The 22,606-nt window shown below is 41.8% G+C and overlaps 1 protein-coding gene across 6 annotated transcripts in view; it reads right to left on the bottom strand.

Moving 5' to 3' along the window:
* Positions 1-822: 822 nt before the first annotated feature.
* The window catches only part of ADHFE1 (alcohol dehydrogenase iron containing 1), a 33,467-nt gene continuing 11,683 nt past the window's right edge, over positions 823-22,606 (bottom strand). For 2 of the 6 annotated variants that reach the window (XM_036830637.1, XM_036830639.1), the window contains 8 exons: positions 21,979-22,056; positions 20,602-20,707; positions 17,154-17,306; positions 15,245-15,343; positions 12,541-12,619; positions 12,273-12,369; positions 9,120-9,277; positions 823-1,356 (listed from right to left, as the gene is read on the bottom strand). In XM_036830637.1, coding sequence (XP_036686532.1) covers positions 1,273-1,356; positions 9,120-9,277; positions 12,273-12,369; positions 12,541-12,619; positions 15,245-15,343; positions 17,154-17,306; positions 20,602-20,707; positions 21,979-22,056 — 854 coding nt within the window. In that variant the 3' untranslated portion in view covers positions 823-1,272. Of the gene's footprint in view, positions 1,357-1,927; positions 2,028-9,119; positions 9,278-12,272; positions 12,370-12,540; positions 12,620-15,244; positions 15,344-17,153; positions 17,307-20,601; positions 20,708-21,978; positions 22,057-22,606 lie in introns of all 6 variants that reach the window. The other 4 variants (XR_005017057.1, XR_005017059.1, XR_005017058.1 and 1 more) reach the window with 4 other exon arrangements.

The raw sequence follows: 22,606 nt of genomic DNA on the forward strand, positions 1-22,606 counted from the left end.
GATTAAAACTTTAATCCAGTTTAAAATATGGATAAATCTGCAAGTACACTGAGATCCAGGCTGCCGAAGCTCGAGCAGTGCACTCACCACTGTGAGGAAAAACTAGCCATAGACGTTTCCGCAGGCTGGGAATAACAGGAGGCAGATGACCCAGCTACCAGGATTCGACTTGCATCCTGAAGTCTGTAAACGGCAAAACGGCTTGCTTTTGAATTAATTTATTCTGAGCACCAGAACCATTTTCCAAAGAGGGAATTACCATGTAGGTTGTTTGTGTTTTTCTCAAAAGAACAACTGCTCCACCAGAGGATCCATCTCTAATATTTTACCCCTTTGGATTTGTTTTTACCTTTTAAATATAGTTACTAGTATTTTTATGAGTCTGACCTAAAACAGCAAAGTGATATTTTTCTTTCTTTTCTCTTCCTCTTTTAAAATTAGAAAACGTGTGCTTATTGTAACAAATGCAAACAATACAGATGTTTGTAAAATAAGAAGTGAAAGTATAAAACATAAAGTAAACATTTTCTCTTAATTCTCTGTCCTCCAAATTCCATTTCTTCAGTGATCCCTTTTAAGTTTGATGTGTAACGTTCTTTCTAGATATATATACAGAGAGAGACATATATTTATATATAATTTTAAAAGTAAATATCAGACCATATTAATATATAACTGTCCTGCAACTTTCTCTTTTCCACTTAGCAGTTTATCATGGACGTATTTCTAGTAGAGTTATTCTCATTCTTATTAGTAGCACAAAAGCATTCCATTATTTAATATACTATGATTTATTTATCTATATATTAATGAATGCTTAAGTTCTTTCAAATTTTTTATTATTAGAACATGCGCTGCCAGAAACATCCTTGTCATATTTCTTTACACACTTGTGCTAGTATTTTATAGGATAAATTTCTAGATGTGGGGTTGATTACTGGGCATAGGATATACACATTAATATTTTTGGTAGATACTGAGTGTTTGCCCTTTTGATACATGGAGCAGGGGTAGTCTGCAGGGTTTGGGGCAGGAACAGGGACCTCTGAAGTCCGGCTGAGGGTCCAGCATGGTGGGCATTTGTTCAGTGTGTTCTATGGAAGTAGCTGGACTTGGAGCATCAGGGAATCTTCTACAGGATAAAATTATATCACATTCAAGCTGGTAACAGGGAAGTTATGTGTGGAGGTGAAAAGACAAAGCCCTTGCTAGATCAACTTCTGCTTTCATAATTACGATGGCCAATGGTAATCCTTTCAGTGAAAATGAAAATCAATACAGTTTCATTGACGCTTCAAATAGAACAGACAGATCCTCTTCTGACTGAGGGCGTGGTGCAAGCTTGGTGACCCTTTCCTGAAACAGTAAACAAAAAGAATTACTCAGGGCTTTGCAAAGACAGTTTGTAAAAGCTACTAGGTATGTGAATTAACTCAGTCATGAGAAACAGTGACTTGATAATAGTCATAGCGTTAAAAATCATATTTCTTGTTTGCTTCTTACTAGCTGATTCCCAGCTCAGAAGTTTATCAAGTGATGCCTCTTTCCTGCGAAGTTTTCAGAAGCCATTACTCTTGCCTGAGGTCCTGAGAATAGCCTTCTACTCAAATGTACAGAACCCAACCAGCCTCAGGAAGAACACCTCCTACAATGACCAAACCACGCCAGTCAGGTGCCCCTGCCAGGCTCTCCCTGTGTGGAGGGCACTGTCCCAGGCACAACGTGTGCGGCCAGGGAAAACAGAACGGGGTCACCCTTGGCTTCAAAGACCGTAGATTTTGCAACTTGGACTTCATGTATATTACAAAGGACTTCACTAGGACATTAACTTTCAGGCTATGGGCAGCAAGTGACTCTTTTTTTAAAAAAAAAAAATTAACTAAGGTTTTATCTCTACCTTCCCAAATGAATTCAGTGATTTCCTTACTTTCTCCAGTGATTATTGAGTCAAGTCAGCAAAGACACCAGCACCTCCTACTGCTATTGACACTCCCGTCAGTGGCTCCTTAATCCCCAAATTTCCAGGCCTAAATGAAATTAAGAAACGTGCCCGTGGTTTGGTTGCATGTTTGTGGGTCTCTGGGTCCGTTTTCTGTGATGAGCTCCTGTGTGGGACAACACTTGGTAGGAGAGCGAAGCTCCATGGGGCAGGGCTGTGCCCAGCGCCCCACATGGCAAACAGGTGCGCAGCAGTTACTGGTTGGATTAATAAAGATGATGGGAGGGGGGATATTGGCATCTCAAGATTCACACATACGAGATAGGACTCCGACTCCCCCACCTTCCATTTTTCCTTCTCTCAGAAATGTCACCCAGTCACTCAGGGAAAAACCTAGGAGTCATCCTGGATTCCTCTTTCCCTTCCCTACAAGTTCAGTCCATCCGCAAGTCTGTCGGATCCACCTGCAAATTAAATCCCAAATCTGACCACTTCTCACCTCCCGATCCATCACAACCTGTTGTAGTGACTTCATGCTCCTGTCCTACTTGAGAGGCCTCTTAGAGTTGTTTCCACTTTCGCTCCACTCTCACCCCCTAGAGGTCATTCTCCCCACAGCAGCCAGAGTGATTTTTCCGCATTGCAAGCTTGATCACACCATTCCCTTGCTTAACACCCTCTGATGACGTCCCACTGCAATTAGAACAAAACCATGTCCTCTAACCCCAGCTCTGACTCTTCTCCCACCCGCTCATCTCACTTAGACCCATGGTCCCCCTTCAGTCCCATGAAAATGCGAATCTTCACCCTATCTCAGGGCCTTTCCCCTCTGCCTGGAATGCTTCTCCCAGATCTTCACCTGGCTGCCTCCACCTCCAATCAGAGGCCTTCTCTGACCACACTCGCTGGAGTTCCCGCCACACTGTCCCGTGTGAAATCACTATCTCATCACCCAGGTTTCCTTCAGACCACTAATCATTATCTGAAACGAGTTTTTTTTTTTTTTTTTTGGCTGTGTTTTGGGTCTTCGTTTCTGTGCGAGGGCTTTCTCTAGTTGTGGCAAGCGGGGGCCACTCTTCATCGCGGTGTGCGGGCCTCTCACTATCGCGGCCTCTGTTGTTGCGGAGCACAGGCTCCAGACGCGCAGGCTCAGTAGTTGTGGCTCACGGGCCTAGTTGCTCCGCGGCATGTGGGATCTTCCCAGACCAGGGCTCAATCCCGTGTCCCCTGCATTAGCAGGCAGATTCTCAACCACTGCGCCACCAGGGAAGCCCCTGAAACGATTTTATTTGTATCTTATTTGTAGATTTGATTAGATGACCATTGTCTGTCTTCCTTACTAGAACCTAAGCTGCACGAGGGAGGGAAGGGACTTTATTTTCTAAACTGTGTCACATACAATTCATGGTATATTGTAAGACATCAATAAGTATTCGTCAGGTAAAAGGAAGAATAAAAAGAAGGAAGGATGTATACAAAAATTAACTTTAAACGCACCTAAATGTAAAGACCTAAATGTAAGAGCTAAAACCTTAAAACTCTTAGAAGAAAATGGGAAAATATTCATGACTTTGGGTTTGGCAGTGATTTCTTGGATATGACACCAGAACACAGGCAACAAAAGAAAAAATAGATAAACTGGACTACATCAAAATTAAAAACTTTTATGCATCAAGGAACACTACTAAGAGAGTGAAAAGCCAACTCATAGAATGGGAGAAAATATTTGCAAATCATATATCTGATAAGGGATTAATATCCAAAATATACAAATAATTGCTACAACTAAATAACAAAAAACCCCAAGCAACTCAACTCAGAAATAGGCAAAGGTCTTGAATAGATATTTCTTCAAAAAAGATATATAAATAGCTAATAAGCATGTGAAAAGATGCTCAATGTCATTAGTCATTAGGAAAGTGCAAGTTAAAACCACGAGTTACCACTTCACACCTATTAGAATGGCTATCCAAAAAATGGAAAATAACAAGTGTTGGTGAAGATGTGGAGAAATTGGAACCCTCGTGCATTGTTGGTGGGAATGTAAAATGGTGCAGCCACTATGGAGAATAGTTTGACAGTTTTGTCAAAAAGTTAATGTTAAAGTTCTGTGATCACAGAACTACCCTGTGATCCAGCAATTCTATTCCTTAGGTATATACCCCAATGAAATGAAAGCAAGGACTAAAACAGATACTTGTACATTGATGTTCACAGCAGCACTATTCACAATAGCCAAAGGGTGGAAACAATCCAGGTGTCCATCTGCAGATGAATGAATGAACAAAATGTGGCCTATCCATACAATGAAATGTTATTCAGCCATAATAAGGAATGAAATTCTGACACATTTAGGACATTATGCTAAGTGAAGACACAAAAGGACAAATATCGTATGATTCCACTTACATGAAGTACCTAGAATAGGCAAATTCACAGTGATAGAAAGTAGAATAGAGGTTACCAGAGGCTGGGGGAAGAGGAGAGTGGGGAGTTACTGTTTATCATTTAGCAATAGAGCAGGGCTTCTTTTTGGGATGATTTAAAAGTTCTGAAAATGAATAGTGATGATGGTTGCACAACCCTGTAAAATGTACTTAATGGCACTGAGTTGTACACTTAAAAATGATTAAAATAGTAAATTTTATGTCAGGTATGTTTTACCACAACTTAAAAGAAAAAGAATGGATGGACAGATGGGAGAACGATGGGGGACAATGCTGAAGAGTATGGGTGAAGCCAAGGTAAAGCTTCATATCCCAGCACATCTTGTAGAGACCCTAAAGAATTGTGAAAATCCATAGCAAGGCAGAGACTTGTTCACGGTGACTTACGCACACATTTGTGGCAGGGTCCAGAACGGAAGTTTGGTATTTGCTATGGCCGAAGTTGCCACATTATCCTGTTTATAATGGCAGAGAGTCTTATCTGATGAGCTCAAGCGCACTTAAAACAACCCTGTTCATCTTGCGTGAAGTAGTTCAGGACTCTCAGCTCAGGCCAAGCTGAGGTGAGTTTCTCTTTCACATTTCTAACCCACAACGATTGGTTCAACAGGGGCAAGGATGTAAAGTTTGTGACATATCCTTGCACGTATCACTTGTGCCATATAAAAGCCAACCTCTCAGGATTCAGATGTGTTCCGCACTGTGCTATTATTTATAGACACGTAAGACCGAAGGACAACTGATTAACATGGGCACTGAAATAAATTCAGACTACTACTTTTAGCACATTCATAAAATAACATTTCAGCGGGCCTGTCTGCCAGGGAGTGGAAGTGCTCATTTTGGTAGACAGCTCTCCTCGGTAATGAAATGTTTTGATGGGAAATGTAAATGTTTCTTGCCAGAGATTTCAGAAATCCAGCTTGGAAGATTAATTTATTCTTGCCTGCTCCCCGAGCAGCGCGGCTATGGCAGTTGGAAACCTCTGTACACAGGGCTGCTATTTGCTGCCACCAGTATGGGCTGTGGTGTTTGGTTAAGAATACTGGCCTGGTTGTTCCAGAGAAAACCGATCCCTCTTTGCTGAACATAAAAGAAGCTTTATCAAATGTTGACTGCATGAAATATCCTTTCTGGTGATGTTCTTTGCAGGAAGAATATATCCCTCTCACTACCTTAAATCCTGTAATACTAATAAGTGAAGATTTGTCTGCTGCATGTGTAAAATTCTGAAGTTGCCATAGCATTCCTGTAAAATGTTCACTAAAAAAAAAAACAACAAAAAACTAAACAAAAACCCAACAGTAGTTCAACTGCAAAACAGGCAAGCTTATTTCCAATATTCCTTCTAAAGTCCTATGAATATTCCCCCCTTCCCCATATATGCATATAAATCTGTCATATTGACTTCAAAACTGAACTAGTGCCAGTGAATTAAAATTAACTGTGTTTCTCCTAATCGTGAAAACATGATCAAAGGAAAAAAAGGCAGCATCCACCTTGGGGCTGCTTTATGAACATAGCTTGAGGAAATCCTGGTTTCCTACTTTATAGACATGACTTGTTTAGAAAGATTCAATTTACCTTGCATCCTTTGTGAAACTAAGAAATTAGTTTTGTCTAATTAAGGTTCTGCTATCTGTGATTTCCCAGTATGACATGTGCACTGAGGCATTCAGAATGATACCTAATTAACTTGCTATTTTAGAGGATGGTCTCAAGTGTTACTCTGGATCTGTTGCTGTTTGGAACAGCTTTTGAAAGTGGAAGCCTGAGTACAGTAGAATTAAAACCGTCCACACCTGCCTGTGTGTGCTGATGGCTGGAAGATGCATTGCCACAGCAATTAAATGGCCAAGAATATCATCCAGTCTTATCTGAAACTCATGAATACCATTCTTGGAGGTTGATAAATACATATGCCTGAACATTTTCCTGGGATAAACAAGCAGAACTTTTCAGAGGACCCCCTGAAGAGTGGACACTCTTGCTGGGACCATGCTATAAGAGCCAGAGGCTACATCAAAATCGTGGTGACCACTTGGTCTCTGGTATTCCTGGACAGGCTTTCATGGCTCCTTTTCATTGGCTGAGTCCTATTAAGTCTAAGGAAATTGCTCAAAGACAAGGACAGAAGATTTAAGAGGAGAGGGTTGCAGGAATGTGCTCCTTTAAATGTTCACTAGCCTGGGTTAGGTGCTATAGAAGATAGATGAGCAAACCAGGCAGGCTTCTACCCTCATGGAACTTTAATAGGTTTGGAAAAAATGATTGTGATGGTCATACTTTTTATTTAGTCCCTTCGACTTACAGGTTAGGACTGTGGGTTAGAACTAGTGTCTCTGCTGTACTTTGAGACTCCTCTTTTTCTCATTCATTTATATTTTTGGATGCAACTGAGCCCACTGGGCCTGACCCTAAATCAGGGAAACTTGTGGCCCATGGGCCATGTTTTGTTTGTACATTGGGAAAGCAGGGAATTCAACACAAACATCCCAATTGCTGATTTTTCTTAAAAATGCAAGTTCTACCAACACTGGGAGCTGAATTTATGCTTGGTGATAATAAATGGTAGCTGAAAAGCTGCTCACCCAGTGAGATGGGTCACGTGCTTTCCAGTTCACCAAAGTCCCCACCAGTCCCTAGTGCCTTAAATTGCTTTGTTCATTGCTATTATTTACCTTGCTCCTATGGACAGATAAGTCTGTGAACCCAATCCACACAAATATTATCTTATGTGAGTGGTGAGGTCTTCAACATTCTAAGTACTTGCTGAGTGGGGAAGAAGCCAGTGTGAGGCCTTTGCTTAACTGAAGTGGGCTGAGGGAAAAGCACTGCCACTTGTGGTAAGCAGGATGCTGTGTGAGTGGATATTCTAGCTGTTAACTCTGTTCCAATGTCAGGGATAGATACATGAATGCCTTAATTTTGGGGAGAACTGCCTTATCCTCATAGTGTTTGTTTGTTGGTTTTTTTTTTAAATAGAAGTATAGGGCTTCCCTGGTGGCACAGTGGTGAAGAATCTGCCTGCCAGTGCAGGGGACACGGGTTCGAGCCCTGGTCCGGGAAGATCCCACATGCCGTGGAGCAATTAAGCCCATGCGCCACAACTACTGAGCCTGCGCTCTAGAGCCCGTGCTCTGCAACAAGAGAGGCCACCACAATGAGAAGCCCGCGCACCGCAATGAAGAGTAGCCCCTGCTCGCCACAACTAGAGAAAGCCCGCGCACAGCAACGAAGACCCAACACAGCCAAATAAATAACTAAATAAATAAATAAATAAAATTTAAGAAAAGTATAGTTGATTTACAATATTGTGTTAGTTTCAGGTGTATAGCAAAGTGATTCAGTTATATATATGTACTTTTTTTTCAGATAATTTTCCATTATAGGTTATTACAAGATATTGAATATAGTTTCCTGTGCTATACAGTAAATCCTTATTGCTTATCTGTTTTATATAGAGTAGTTAGTATCTGTTAATCCCATACTCCTAGTTTATCCCTCCCCCCTTGCCTTTCCCCTTTGGTAACCATAAGTTTGTTTTCTATGTCTGTGAGTCTATTTCTGTTTTGTATATAGACTCATTTGTAATGTTTTCTAGATTCCACATATAAGTGATATCATATATCTGTCTTCCTCTGTCTTATTTCACTTAGTATGATATTCTCTAGGTCCATCCACATTGCTGCAAATGACAATATTTCATTCTTTTTTATGGCTGAGTAATATTCCATTGTATATATACCACATCTTCTGAAGCCAGTCACCTGTTGATGGGCACTTGGTTTGCTTCCACGTCTTGGCTATTGTGAATAGCGCTGCTATGAGCATTGCACGTATCTTTTCAAATTAGAGTTTTTGTCTTTTCCATATATCCTCATAGTGTTTAAGTGACCCTTGCCTTTCGCATTTTGGACAGGAGGAGTTAGTGAGCGCTCTGGGCCTGGTGAGCATGGTGTCATCTCCTGGCTCTGAGCTCTCTGTTTTATGGTGAATTACAACAAACAGGGTCTTGGCCTATTAGGCTCTGGTGCTATAACACAAGGGTATCTCATCCTAAATGGAAGAGAGGTCCAATGGGGCATAAACTCTTTTCATGAGAACCTTGAGAGGGGAAACTTTACATCTACTATAATTCTACCATATAAATGATAGCTGCTCAGTTTAAATTCTTTTTTTTTTTTCAGTTTAAATTCTTTAGGAGCATATAAATAAATGAAATAAGACTCAAAGTGACACAAATAAGTATATATGTATAAAATATATAATCTCCCAAATATGTTTAAAAAGTGATTTTGTAATCATCTTAATTTAAAAGCCATGTCTATTCTTCACAAAATAGTAGAATTTGTAACTCTTTATAATGGAAAATAATATTAGTGGCCCTTTTGGAAGAGCTTCACATAGTTTTATAGGGGACTCTTAAAAGAGCAGAAATGGAGAAAAGGGAAATTCTGCTATACTCAAGATAAACTTGGTTGTTTTTGCCTTAAATTTTTATAAAGGATCCTTTCATTACATCATCAAAGCTTCACGTAAGCCACAGTTTAATGGAAGAATATAAAGGCGAGGGAGACTTGGCCCCTTCCCCCTGGGGAAGGGGAGAGCTGCTGCCTGGTGGGGGGAGACCTGGGTTGTCACCTCCTTCCCTAAGATGCCCCAAATGGACCGTGTCTCTCCTGGAGCCTGGTGCTTCTTAGAAGGCAGCGAGGATGGGCTGCGTCTCTTACCTGGGGCAGTGTTCCTTTCACTAATGCGGGGATATCAGCCTTGGAGTAGCCAATGGCAGCTAGGCCATCATCCACATCCAGATCGAATAAGAATTTCCGCAGCGTGTCTGCCAAAATAGGCCCAGCATCTGGGACCCTGGCAGTGCGGGTGTCGGCTCCTGGAAGACACAAAGCACTGACTGTAGAGAGGAGGAAGCTGGCCCTGGGTGTGATTCAGTCACAAGATAGCTGAATACATAACCTACTGCCGGCCCCTCACACTGAGGACAAGGGCACCGCTGTGCCCCCAGCCGGGAGGCCGGCTCAGCTGTCAGCCCCGCAGAAGACAGGCCAGCCTGGGAGCCCCCAGAGCCTCCATAGAGAAGTCGGAGAGCGGGGAGGGGGGCTCTCTTGGCTCTCACATTTCCAGTGGGCTGCTCGCCCTCTGTGTGGTGGGAAGAAGAGAAACGGCCCAGAAAAGAGGCACAGGAAGGAGACCAAGAAAGAAGGCTGGTATTTGGATGAGGAGGAATGAGCATCTGTAGGAGAAAACACAGCTTATGTAACTTTCAAGGCTTGGAATTTGCTGACATCTAGAGGTCTACACATTCAGTGTCCTTTCTCAAGGCGACAGCTTAGGAGAAGAAGACAGCCCCTTTGCAAACACTTTGTGAGACAAGGATCTACAGAAGTTCAAAAAACTCCAACATTAACTGCCAAAAAGGAGGAAAATGACAAAAATGGATTAGGTGTGGCCGGGGAAGGAGTATATTTCCTCTCTCTAGCTAGAAAACTTTTTTGGACTCTGTTGCCAAAGGGCAGGTCCCTCTAAATATATATTATACAACCTGTCAGGCAGAATTAAGAATAAGGAGACTCTTAGAAAGCAGTATTTAACATGTAGATAATAATGATATCGATGAATGAGGAAGAAGTTTGCCAGGGATTGGAGATTTGTAAGGGCAGAATTTGGACATAATTACTAATTAATACACAAAAGCATAGAGAAGTCAATCTGGAAGAGCCAGGGGGTTCTGCCCTCAGGCAGGGTGGCAGTGAAAGTTCCCAGATGAAGGGAATCAATCCCAAACCCTCAGCACCCATGCCCCACGCCCCCATCTGTTCTGGTTGAACACATTCATCGCCGGGACGTGCTGCAATCTGTAAACAGAAGGTAGCATTATTTATTTATTATCCAAAATGCCTCATGCTGTGGTCCAAGTCCACTTTCTCTGTATAGGTCAAAAAGAGACTAGAAGGTATGGTTCACTCCATACTGAAGTATTTTATTAAATCAGTTTTAGCCTTTCTGTTCTCCGACAGAGACCTGTTTATGTTATCCAGGAAAAGGTATAAATAGAACCAGATACAGAGCTAGTTGGGAGAGCAGCTGGATGGAAGGTAAAACTTGCCCAACAAGACCAGTCTGTATTACACAGCGGCAGCTCAAATATGGATTAAGTGGAGGGTAACATATGATACGGGGTTTATGAGGTTCTTATGTTCCCGGGATTGCTGCCATCCAAAGCTCCAGGTTTTCCTATGAAGTGTTTTAGAAAAAAAGAGAAGGTAGGAAAGAGAATACATTGGTATAAAGCTAAGACAATCTAAGATTACATAGGGAATCAAAATATTTAATGCCATTTGCAGCAACTTGGATGGACCTAGAGATTGTCATACTGAGTGAAGTAAGTCAGAGAAAGACAGATACCATATGATATCGCTTATATGTGGAATATAAAAAAAGGGTACAAATGAACTAATCTACAAAACAGAAATAGAGTTACAGATGTAGAAAACAAACTTACGGTTTTCAGGGGATAAGGTGGGGGAGGGATAAATTGGGAGATTGGGACTGACATATACACACTACTGTATATAAAATGGATAACTAATAAGGACCTACTTACTGTATAGCACAGGGAACTCTACTCAGTACTCTGTAATGACCTAAATGAGAAAAGAATCTAAAAAAGAGTGGATATATGTGTATGTATAACTGATTCACTTTGCTGTACACCTGAAACTAACACAACATTGTAAATCAACTATACTCCAGTAAAAATTAAAACAAAAATATTTAATGGCTAAATATGGAATAATATTAACCAAAAATTCCTTTGCAAGAGGAAGGTATCGGTAGTTCCTCTGGCCTGGGTTTTGTCTAATAGAGGCCTTGCTTTCTCAGTAGTTTTGTTGGTGGCCTGGAATGTTAGGTTTAGGCTGTCTAAAATTTTCCCGTTTACCATACATCTAGCGTACTATTTGGGCTCCTGCCTGTTTACACTGTTTGCATATTTACGAAGGACCTGAGTCCCAACATAGAGCTGAACAGTATCCCCAGTCCAAAAGGGAAAAGGGATACAAGATCCTTGGAAAAGTAGGCCCCATGCTTCTGGCAGCACATGCCGGGAAGTCTAGCAGTGGGAGGTGGAGGTGAAGCAGCACATTCGGAAGGATATCTGGGTCGTTCCTACCTTCTTGCAACTAATCTCTCCAGCGGCTCGAGCTAGAGGAGCATAATGCGGTTTTCTTTTTAGCTTTTCCCTTTCTAAAACACGTAGGGGAATAGATGTTTTAAAAGTTAATTGAATACTTAAGTTTACCTAAAAGAATTCTTGTATTAGAAAAATACCAATATTTTACTTAACACTAAAGCGATCCTAAATGTAACTGTATTTCTTGTAGGATTTAAAAGGCACTGTGGGTATATTATTATAGACATTATTTATCCTACAGAACAGCAAACAAATTCTTCTTTGGGGAACTTTTTATAAAGTTTCTAGTTGTTTAGGTTCTCTATAACTGGGAATTTACTGTTACTTCCTGATTTAGATTCCTTTTTAGTTCCTATTAAACAAAACAAAAACCATATATAACATGAATAGTATATAAACAGTTTCACTTTCCTTGGGGACGAAAACAGTGGAAATATTATTACTGTAAACTTAATGTAAGCAGTACTTGGTTCCATTTCATTCCTAATAGACTCTTAGAAACACAAAATTACAGAATTTTAGTGCTAGATAGGAATTTGGGCAGGTCACTGACATTTTGTTATTAAATTATCCCAAGCAATATTTTTTGGTATTATTCTTTATGGTTTATCTTCAGAAGCATCCTAGGAAATGCTCCACATATGTGGGTCACAGATTGATGATTAATGGTTCATACCCAATATTTCTGCCATCTCCAGGTGGTGCTCAGGAGACATCTGTGCCGTGAAAGTGAACACTGCTGGGGAGGTGAGTACCACAGAAAGGCCGTGAGGCTGGGGAGAAAGGAAACATGGTGACCAACGTGGCAAAGTCAGTCTTCAACATGCGTATTCTAGATATTAAATTACTTTACCTTGTACTCCAAGCAATCAAGAATTGACAGATACATTTATGGCAATTGAGAGGAATCTAAGACTAAATTAAAGAATTTATTATGATTTTACCACCAGTGGGTGATCCACATTATAATCCTTTGCTTTATATGTCTTCACTAAGCCTGAAATTGGGTAAGACATTCCATGGCTAGAAAAGAAAGAAAGTCCTTATGTTGACATACAGATATCAGAAATTCAAGTTAACAATACTCTATGGGAGAGACCCTCACAGTCTCTTGACAATATTATTAACCCACAAAGTTAGACATTCTGTTTTCTTTGATTCCTATGAGGATATATTATTATGCAGTTGATATTTGGTGTTTTCATTCACAAGACTTCTGAAATGTTAAAATTCAAATGCTCATAGAATTGTATGCCATTAGAAAGTATTGATGCTTAAGTTGCTGGCCAAGCACATTGGTTAAGCTTATGATCTTGAAGAAATCAAGAATTCACTTTGAAGTTTCTTTAATAATCTTCAGGGTATGCATTTTCTATCTTACTCTGCACTGCCTTGGCAGTGTGTTCCTTCACAAACTGAAGATGTCGGTGGGAATTTTATGAGCCAAGATGTACTGCACGAGACATGCAAGCTTGTTCCGCCAGTGATCTGTCTTGCCAATGATTGATGCCTTCTTTTAAATGCTACGTACTAATGGGAGTTGAATCATACATGATTGTTTCAGCCTGAAAGGCTATCCAGAAAAGGCATTTTCGTTTTTATTTGTGGGGATTTTTTGGTTGGTTTTAATGGGAAAACTCTTTATCCTCTCGAATTCTTAGTGAACAAATAGGACAATAGGATAATTTACTAGATGACCCAGAAGATACACATTGTGACAAGTTAATATATTTACAGTTAATATATTGAAAAAGAAATGTTTTACAATAGTAAAATGGTCTGTAAGTCTATTAATGTGGGTTATTGGATGACTTTGTTTTTATTTGCTAAAAGATTTACATTTCATAGACAGATGAAGTATTTTGGTGAACTGTATGATTATCCAAAAAAAGGTGCCCCATGCCTGTCATCTCTCACGAGGCAGATCAGAAGCTATCGGTTCTCTGAGTTGTTGGATACTTAGGGACGTGCTTTACTGTTTTCGGGCTTCATAGTATTCAGAAAAATATTGCTTAGCATGCTTCCGTGATGTGAAAGGGTTTATGTAACTTTCAAAGTACCTTTCTAACAATAGTCAATATTTTAGTTTGATTTCTTTTAACAGTTATATATATTCTTTGTAAAAAAGAAAAATGATCCATAATCCTATTTCCTCAAGATAACCATTATAGAATATTTCCTTCTAGTCTTCTTACGCATATGTTTAATTTATGATCGTATTGTGCACTGTTTTTGGCATTGCTTTTGTTACTTAATATTCTTTATAAACATTTCCCCATATCATTTTCTATTCTTCCAAAATATTATTTTAATAGATATTTTATTCTTTGAGTACTAAACTTCAGTTAACCATTCCCAAACTGTTGGGAATTTAGGTTGTTCCTAAATGTTTCAGTTATAAATAACTTTTAGGTGAATATTCTTATAAGGATATTCTTTGATCATATCATGATCATTTCTTTAGGCTACATTTCTAGAAGTAACATCAGTGGGGCAAAGGGTATAAACATTTTCCAAGCTCTGGGCAGATTTTGTTCAGTTGCTTCTTAGAAAGGTGGTACCCATCTATGCTCCTCTCAGCAGCAGAATTTGAGGGTGAACATTTCATTGCGCTCCCCTAGCAAAGGCCAATTCTTAATTCTCCGTGTTCACTGGTTTTCAAGTTTAAGGCAACATACCAATAAACTTCTGATCAAAAGACTAATTCTGGCTATTGACAAATATTCTAATCCCCTTCTTTTTGAGAGAGATTAGGAGAAAAAAAAATCCTGCGTTTGACGTTTTAAAAACCCATGACACATGATGAAGATGTGGAGAAATCAGAACCCTCATCCACTGTTGGTGGGAATGTAAAATGGTGCAGCCGCTGTGGAAAACAGCCTGGCAGTGCCTCAGAATTTAAACAGAGTTACCATATGACCCAGCAATTCCACTCCTAGGTATATACTCAAGAGAAATAAAAACATATGTCCACCAGGTAAACTTGTACATGATTATTCAAGCAGCAATATTCATAGTAGCCAAAAAAGTGGAAACAACACAAATGTCCATCATCTGATGAATGAATAAATAAAATGTGGTATATCGGTGCAATGGAAAATTGCTTGGCAATAAAAAGGAAAGAAGTACTAATATGTGCATGGGATGAACCATGGAAACATGATGCTAAGTGAAAGAAGCCAGACACAAAAGATCACATATGATATGATTCCATTTATATGAAATGTCTGGAATTTGCAAATCCATAGAGACAGAAAGTAGATTAGTAGTTGTTTAAGACCTGGGGTATAGGAGGATTGGTGGGCGACAGCTAAGGGGGACAGGATTTCTTTTCAAGGTGATAAAATGTTCTAAATTGATTGTGGTAATGGTAGCACAACTTTGTGAATATACTACAAACCACTGAAAGTTTTAAATGGGTGAATTATATAGTATGTGAATAATAGCTCAAAAAAGCTGTTACCAAAAAGAAAAAAATCTATGACCCGATAAACTGCATTTGAATTAAGAAAATATTATGGGACACTAAGTTAAATATCTTCTTTCTATAGCATATTTAAAATCTTACCACATGTCCTAAATTATAAACATTTAAAAAAGTTAAGGGCAATAGCTTAGGTGAAGAAATAAAATCTCAAATTTGCTCACCACAGATGAACACCAGCATTTCCAAAGCCAATGCCAGCAAAAGCACTTGCCAAGTGCATATTAGACCTTGCTTCAAGATCATCAGGATTTCTGACAGCCCTGTGGATGATATAAATACCTAACAATAACACATCTACATTGGCATTTCCTAGTGAATAAAGAGCCGCCTTAGGGAAAGATCTGGAAAAAAAAGAAATGCTACTCGATAGGAAGAAAAATTAGGCAAGTTATTCAATTGACACCTTGTCTTCTAGATGAAAACCAAAGGGAAACATATTTTCTCGTCAACAGTTTGAGCAAAGGCATAATAAATATGCTGTCAGGCTGCTCATGTGATAAAAGTGCCAGGGGAAGAAAGCACTGACCCTTGGACTATGAAAGCTGCTCAGGAAAAGTGCCCTGAGACTCATTCTTCTTCTTCACTTGTCAATGACCTTGACTGCGGCTGTGAGTGGACTCAGAGTAAACACATACTCAGAAGGCACAGGGCCCAGGCTGGTTTGCTGAAGTGAGTTCCTGTCGCCTGGGGCTACTTACTGGCCAAATGAGCCGCCCAGACATCTTTCTCTCTGTGATACCACCCAAAATCGGACCCACTGGAGACCTCCTTTGGTATCTGTGGAAATTGCACATGTTATTTTAATACTTATTACTGTGGAAGAAGTGGGATGTTATTGTAGGACAAGCCTTTACTTGCTCCATCCCTCCTCAGTGCCACTTTGAAAAAGCAAATTCTCAAAGGCCCCTTTCAGATGCAGCTCAGCCTTCCTGCTCCTGGGCTTGGAAACCCTGTCCCAGGGAGGAACCCTGAGACAGCCAAGGGCACCCCTTCCCACGTGGTTTTTTGTGATCCTGCCTGGAGTAAGGGTTCTTGCTATGAAATAAAAGTGCCACAGCCTTTTTCCTCCTTTCATCTGGAATAGTTAGGCACTTGTGTCTCTTTCCAAAACCCAGTGTTCGTTCCTTATTCCCAAGTAACAAGGTGAGACAGCAGGTGATGGAGCTTCAGCCTCTCTTCTGTCCATTTCGCCCCCTCACCTCCCACAGCTGCCATGCCAAGCCTTGTGTCCCCGTCAGACAGCTGGCTGGCCATCATCTGCATCTGCTTCTACCCAGACAAATCCTCCCTGCTGGGCTCCGAGCTGGAGAGAGGTCTGTGTCCCTCCCATACCTCTACTACAAAATGCTGTCCTAGGCCCCTCTCCCTCCAGGCCGGAGGAGGCACTGCGCTCACATCTCGTCCTAACCTGCCCTGTTCTTGCCCTCTGTTGTGTCTAAATACAAAGGGCAGTTCGACTTTGCACAAGTCTTAACGTCTCAGGGATCAGTTTTCATCTCTAAGTATATCTTTGCTCTCTCTCAAGAGTCTATTATGGCTATTTCATGCATAGATCTTTCCAAACCTTTTAGGAATCTTTTTAGGAAGGCTTTCATATCTCCCAGGACAGACATCTCTACACATCTATTTCTTAAATTGAGTTCATGTGCGTTTGCTCGTGGGTCGACCCCGTGTGCCTCTGGACAGGGCCTGATGGGGCAGGGCCAACATCTGTCTCGTGGTTCTCATTTCTGCCCTTGGTAGCCAGATCTCAAGGGACATCTCCCCTCCCCCAGGTTTGGTTTTGAGGCTTTGACGAATAAACCTTCTACCTGCATCCTTCATAAATCAGGGGCTCCTATGTTGTCCCCTCATGGTCTTTGCCTTTTCAGATCAAAGGACCCAGTTTTCATCTGTCCTCACGGGGCTCCCTCCAGAGGCTGCTGGTCGCTGGTGCTTCTGTATGTACAGTGACTGATTTTTGTGGTGAGCAGGCTTGCTCAGGATATTTCAGGACCTGGTGCGCCACATTTCACGTGAAGGCGGAAAGTGCTTTTTCTGTTCTGTTTCCGTCCCCTCTGGGCGACATACCTCTTCAGATACTTAGCAACGATCCTCAGTGCGTGGACTGCCCAAATGTCACTGATGGGGTTGCTGCCCTGGTAGGCTGGCCGAGTGATGGGATTTGCAGGGCAGGGGCTCCGCATGTGGTACGGGAGGGCAGTGTAGGACTCCAGGGCATGACTAACAAGGAATATTTAAAATACACAGTTGAAAGCATCCTTTTCCTCCTTTGCTCCATTCAGATCACAAACTGTCTCAGAACGCTCGGTACTCACTCCCCTGTGGATATGCTTCGTAGTGCTGATAATCACAACTCATCTCAATAATCAGCATCTTGTCCACGACAGTCTTTGCTTATTATAGAAATTAACACAGTGAAGTTGACATTAACAGCACTACAGTGTTTTTGACCAGTATGTATAAGATTACATATGGTTCCTTTCTAGTGCCAGTACATCTTTATGATGCTGAAATTTTAAACATTTAAGTCATGAAGAAAAGCACTGAATCTGAAAACTGACTTCCTTCTAAAGTATATTTACCATTTATACCTTGCATTGATCAAACACCATATTACCCATCCAAGAAGGGTCATAGTTACACTAGCCTTCTATAAGAGTACAGTGCAGTGGGTCGGCCCCCCAGATGTAAATTCTGGCACCAGGCTTTCCCACTGTGGGCCTGGGGGGAGTCACCATCCTCCCTGTGATTCTAAGATGGGGACAAATCATAAATCTTTCTTCATGGTGCTGCTGTGAAAATTAAGTTCACATATGTAAAGTACCAGCACTTTGTAAAACTTACCATTCACCATTATTATTAATTCTTGGCCTGAACAAAAAATCTAATTCTTTCTTCTTACATGGCCTAAATTCAGGGTTGGCTGTTTTAAGAATAAAGCATCAGAGCTTCCTTTACCTACTGGCCTGCCACGAATTCTAGCTAATCGACTGCAGAAGATGAGAATAAACACAATCATCTAGATCAACGATTTGTTGGGAACACAGTATAACATGAACTGCTTTGTGCATGAGGTATAGTTTTCAGTCTTAGAATGGAGAATTTACTCTCTTCTGCATGTGTGAAGCAGATAACATCTTTTGAACAAAGTATTAGAACTTCAAAAAGAATTAGTTGGTGGACAAAAGCTATGGGTTTGTGGTGCTAAACAGGCAATCTGGGCAAGGCAAGAAGGAGGTGTCCATGTGGGGTGGACGGGGTGGTGATGAGTCCACCAAGGTGCAGTGTTAAACCTCTGCCCTGCTGTGCATCTTGATTCTGGGTGCAAGATCAGATCTGTCTTTAAGGGGCAGATTCACTGAGCTGAGCTCACAGAAACTATGTGTAAAACCTGGAAGTCTGATTATCGATTTCTAACAAGAAATATAACTGCTGAGGGGGACAGACACCTGAGTCCTCTAGGCATCTATTCTCCCTGTCGGCAAGTCTACGGATGCCCAATTATGGTCAGAAAGCCCATGGAGCCCTAACGAGGGGAACTGCCTCTAAGGTTGAATACATGGGTGTGTCCACCTTCAGAACAGGCTACTGGGCCTCAGGGGCAGAGTCCTCGGGCCACGTGCGCTCTCCCGTGGTCAGTCCTTGGAAGGGCCACTGCCATCACTCTCCTTTCTTCTGAGCCCACTCCCCGCTTTTATTGACAGCAGAGTCTTTGGGTCTGTGAGTCATTCATTTACACATGACTGCTTTAGTCTGTTATATGTTTATTATGCAGTTCACAGCTAGGGAGGGTAATCTTATTTCCAAGTTATTCGAGGACAACTCTTCAGAGTACTGACAACATTGCCCAGGATGGAGTTGGACACTGTTTTCTCCAGTCTCTTGGCGGGCAGTGTAATGCAGTAAGAAAAGCAGACCATGGACTTGGGTAGACCTGGGTATGAATCCTAACTCTGCTGCCTCCTGCTTGTGTGAACTTCACTCGACAGTTGTTAATTGAGTACCGATGATGTGACAGTCCCTGTGCCAAGGGGCAGGGATGGAGAAGCGCATAAGATGGTCCTGTCCTTGCCAAGCCCGCAGTGCAGTGAGGGAGACTGGCGTGTGAAGAGCGGTGTCTCCGAAGCAATGCACAGGCCCCCAGTGGGTAAGAGCAAAGGACAGAGTGGTTCTTAAGGAGAGGGGAGGGGAGGGGAGGGTCAGCAAAGGCTCCATCAATGACAGAATGCTCCAGTGGAAAGTGAAAGAAGAGTTCTCCAAGCAGATAAAGCGCTCAGCACTGGGGACATTCCAGGGGCTTTGGCTTTCAGACAGTAGGTGTGGAAAGGCAATGACAGACTTGTAAGGTAGAGGTGTGTGTGTGTGTGTGTGTGTGTGTGTGTGTGTGTGTGTATAAATGCCCGTGTGTTTGCGCGGTGGTCATATTGCCTTCTGGAAGCTTGTTGAGGTCAGCATGGAGGACAGACAGAAGGACTGTGGGATGGAAGCAGGGAGACTGATAGGGAGATTGGATTACCGTCCAGGCAAGAGCTGGGGCAGGCCTGAGCTGAGGCGGGAGCAGATGGGAGAGGTTCGGTCAGACAAGAGAGGGGCCCTGTGGCTGGGTGTGGGCACAAGGTGAGGGAGAAGTCCATGCTGAGTCCTGCTGCGCACTAAGGTGAGGGACCCAGGAGGAGAAGCTGTGAGGGGTGGGGGGATTGAGAGAACTGTCAGATTTCATCAACTTCAAGATGCCATGCTTTATAAGATGCACCATTAAAAAAAAAATGTACCACTGAGGAAGAAAACCATACTGCCATGCCACAGATATACAGATATGCCTTGATTTCAGAGATGTTAAAATGAGAAGAAATGTGCATGTGCAAAGGGGTGGAATAGGGTCTTTTGGACCAGGTGAATGTGAAGCACCCGTGGGTCCCCGTGATGCCGCTGGAATGCAGGGCCCAGAGCTCGGGAGCGAGGCCTGTGGCAGAAACACTGATGAGGGAGTCATCAGCACATGGCAGATGAAGCCAGGGGAGCACGTGGTGTGACTCTGGGCGAGCTGCTCAACATCTCCAGCCCAGTTTTCTTTTCTGTGTGGCACAGAGCTGTGGTGAAGCGATGATGCGTGTGAAGTGCCGACAAGCGAGCCCTTCCAGCTCCGGCAGTGGGCCCTCTCGCCCCTGCTGTGTGCCTGAGGCTGCAGCCCTGGCATCCCCTGGCTAGCGCAGCAGAGGCAGTGCTGTGGGTCTGAGATGCTGCCTGCCAGCTGCCGCTGCTCCTCTCCCTGTGTCCCCGTGGCTGCAGCTGTGGCTGGGCCGGTCCATCCCAAACAGCAGGTTTGTGGCTCACCTAGGACCTCACCTCATCTTTACAGCTTTAGCTTTGTCGCTCAGGAAGGGGGATAATGACAGCCAAAGCCAGCGCTGTTGTGGAGCACAGTGAATGAGTGCTTAACAAGTGCTTTCAGCAGTAAAATACTGTCCGTCAACCGAGTCCCGAAAGAGCCCCTGCAGGTGGCACGGGTACCTACCAAAGCACATCGAAGCCACTGTTGGCGATCACCCGCTCAGGCATGTGCAGGGTGTGCAGAGGATCAATCAGGCCCAGTGTGGGTTTGATGGCTCGCGAAGCAATACCTAAGGCAGGGATTTTCAACAGAGGCTATAGGTACGGACACAATTTTTTAAAAATTAAATAACTTTAGGGTAACAAATTATCCTAAAAAAATTAAAATATGAGCTAAGATTTCATTCTCATATAGGGAGGCAGCAAGGAGCAGTAGAAAGAGATCTGGAGTCAGAAACCAGGTTTTTTGGGGCAGCTGAAGCTCCTTGCAGTTTATAAGAGCCACTATATGCATCTCTTCCCAACTCCAGATTGAGTGACGTCATTTGCTATGGCAGAGTAGTTACACCACGCAGACACTCCAAATCGGGGCTTATTTACTCATTAAATTCTAGAGAGCTGGTTTACTAGCAAACCACTGGTTTGGGTCCTTGCTCTGTGATTTGCTGCATGTCTTTGGTATGTGTCTGGGCCTTTCTGAGTTCTCTGTAAGATTAGACTCTAATAACACAGGGCCTCCGTCCCTCCCAGAGCTGTTGTAAGGATCACATTAGATAATATGACGGGAAAGTCTTTAAAAAGATTTAAGGTAGAATTTAAGTGTTGGTTACTATTATTATTATCTTTAACAATGTCAAAGGATAATGTAGTTTAAAAAGAGAAGTTACCATAAATGTGCAGTTCAATGCCAATTTATTCCACTACAAAGGCCTGGAAGAAGGATATTGAACCAGACTCAAGGAGAGGGACATTTCCCCCACATTAGCTGAGAGTCAGAGAAGAAGACAGGATAAAGATGACAAAGAAGGTAGAAAGCAGAATAGTGGTTACTTGGGAATGGGGCTGGAGGGATTGACTGGGAAGGAGCATGAGGGAACTCTCTGGAGAAGTGGGAATGTTTTGTATCTTGATTGGGGTGGTGGGTACATGTGGTATATATTTGTCAAAACTCATCAAACTAGACTCTTAAAATGTATACATTTTATTATATAAAAATTACACCTCAATGAAATTGAGTTAGAATGTAAAAAAGATGTCTAAGAAAGGGAATAACCATTTATCACTGATATATAGTCACTAACTTGGGCAGAAAAATGGCCAATCAAGATTCATGGCATTTCAATAAGCTTTTGTAGGTAATTCTCAAAAACAAGTTTATTAGACTGCTTCATATTTTTTATATGTATGTGGGAAAAGAAAGAAAGTGTGTCTATGTACATACCCTTTCCTTAATTCTGTAACTCCTTGAATTTTAAATATTAGGGTTAAAGAAAAGGGGGTGGAGTTAGTTGAAGGGTAAGAGAGAGAATTAAAAAAAATTTTTTATGGGCAAAGTTCTTACCAGTTTTTACTTTCAAGTATTCGTAGTCAAAAATGGCAACTCCAGTAGTTTCACTCCCAGTTCCTGAGGTAGTTGGGACTTGAACAAAAAAAATGTCAATTTTAATAAAGCATCTAAATAAAGGTCAGTGGAGATAATTAAGTCTTAGGAAATAAGGAGCAAGGTTAGAGGAGAAAGCTTTGCTGCCCTTGTTTGCTCACCTGATGTCTGTATTTGTATTAACATACATGTATGCTTCACGTGTATGACTGTGTCTACATTAACATGTGAGTAACAGGTCTGATGCCTGTGTTGGCATTAACATGCCGGCATCCGTGTTTAACATATGTGTGTGATGGCAGTGTCTGCATCAATACGCATGCATGTTTAGCACGTATGATGTCTGTCTGCATTAACATGCATGTAAACCTAACATGTATGTGCACTTGATATGTATGCATGATGCCTGTATGTGTGTTAGCATGTATGTTTGATGTCCATATTGGCACTAACATGTATGTATGCCTAATATGTATGCATGATGTCCATGCCTGTATTACACACACGTGTGCTGAATGTGTATGTGTGATGTCTGTTTCTGTATTAACAGGGAGGAGATCTGGGAGCCTCGGGCTCCTCTAGCGTCAGA

Source organism: Balaenoptera musculus, chromosome 17 (assembly GCF_009873245.2).
Source record: "Balaenoptera musculus isolate JJ_BM4_2016_0621 chromosome 17, mBalMus1.pri.v3, whole genome shotgun sequence".
Taxonomy (NCBI): Eukaryota; Metazoa; Chordata; class Mammalia; order Artiodactyla; family Balaenopteridae; genus Balaenoptera; species Balaenoptera musculus.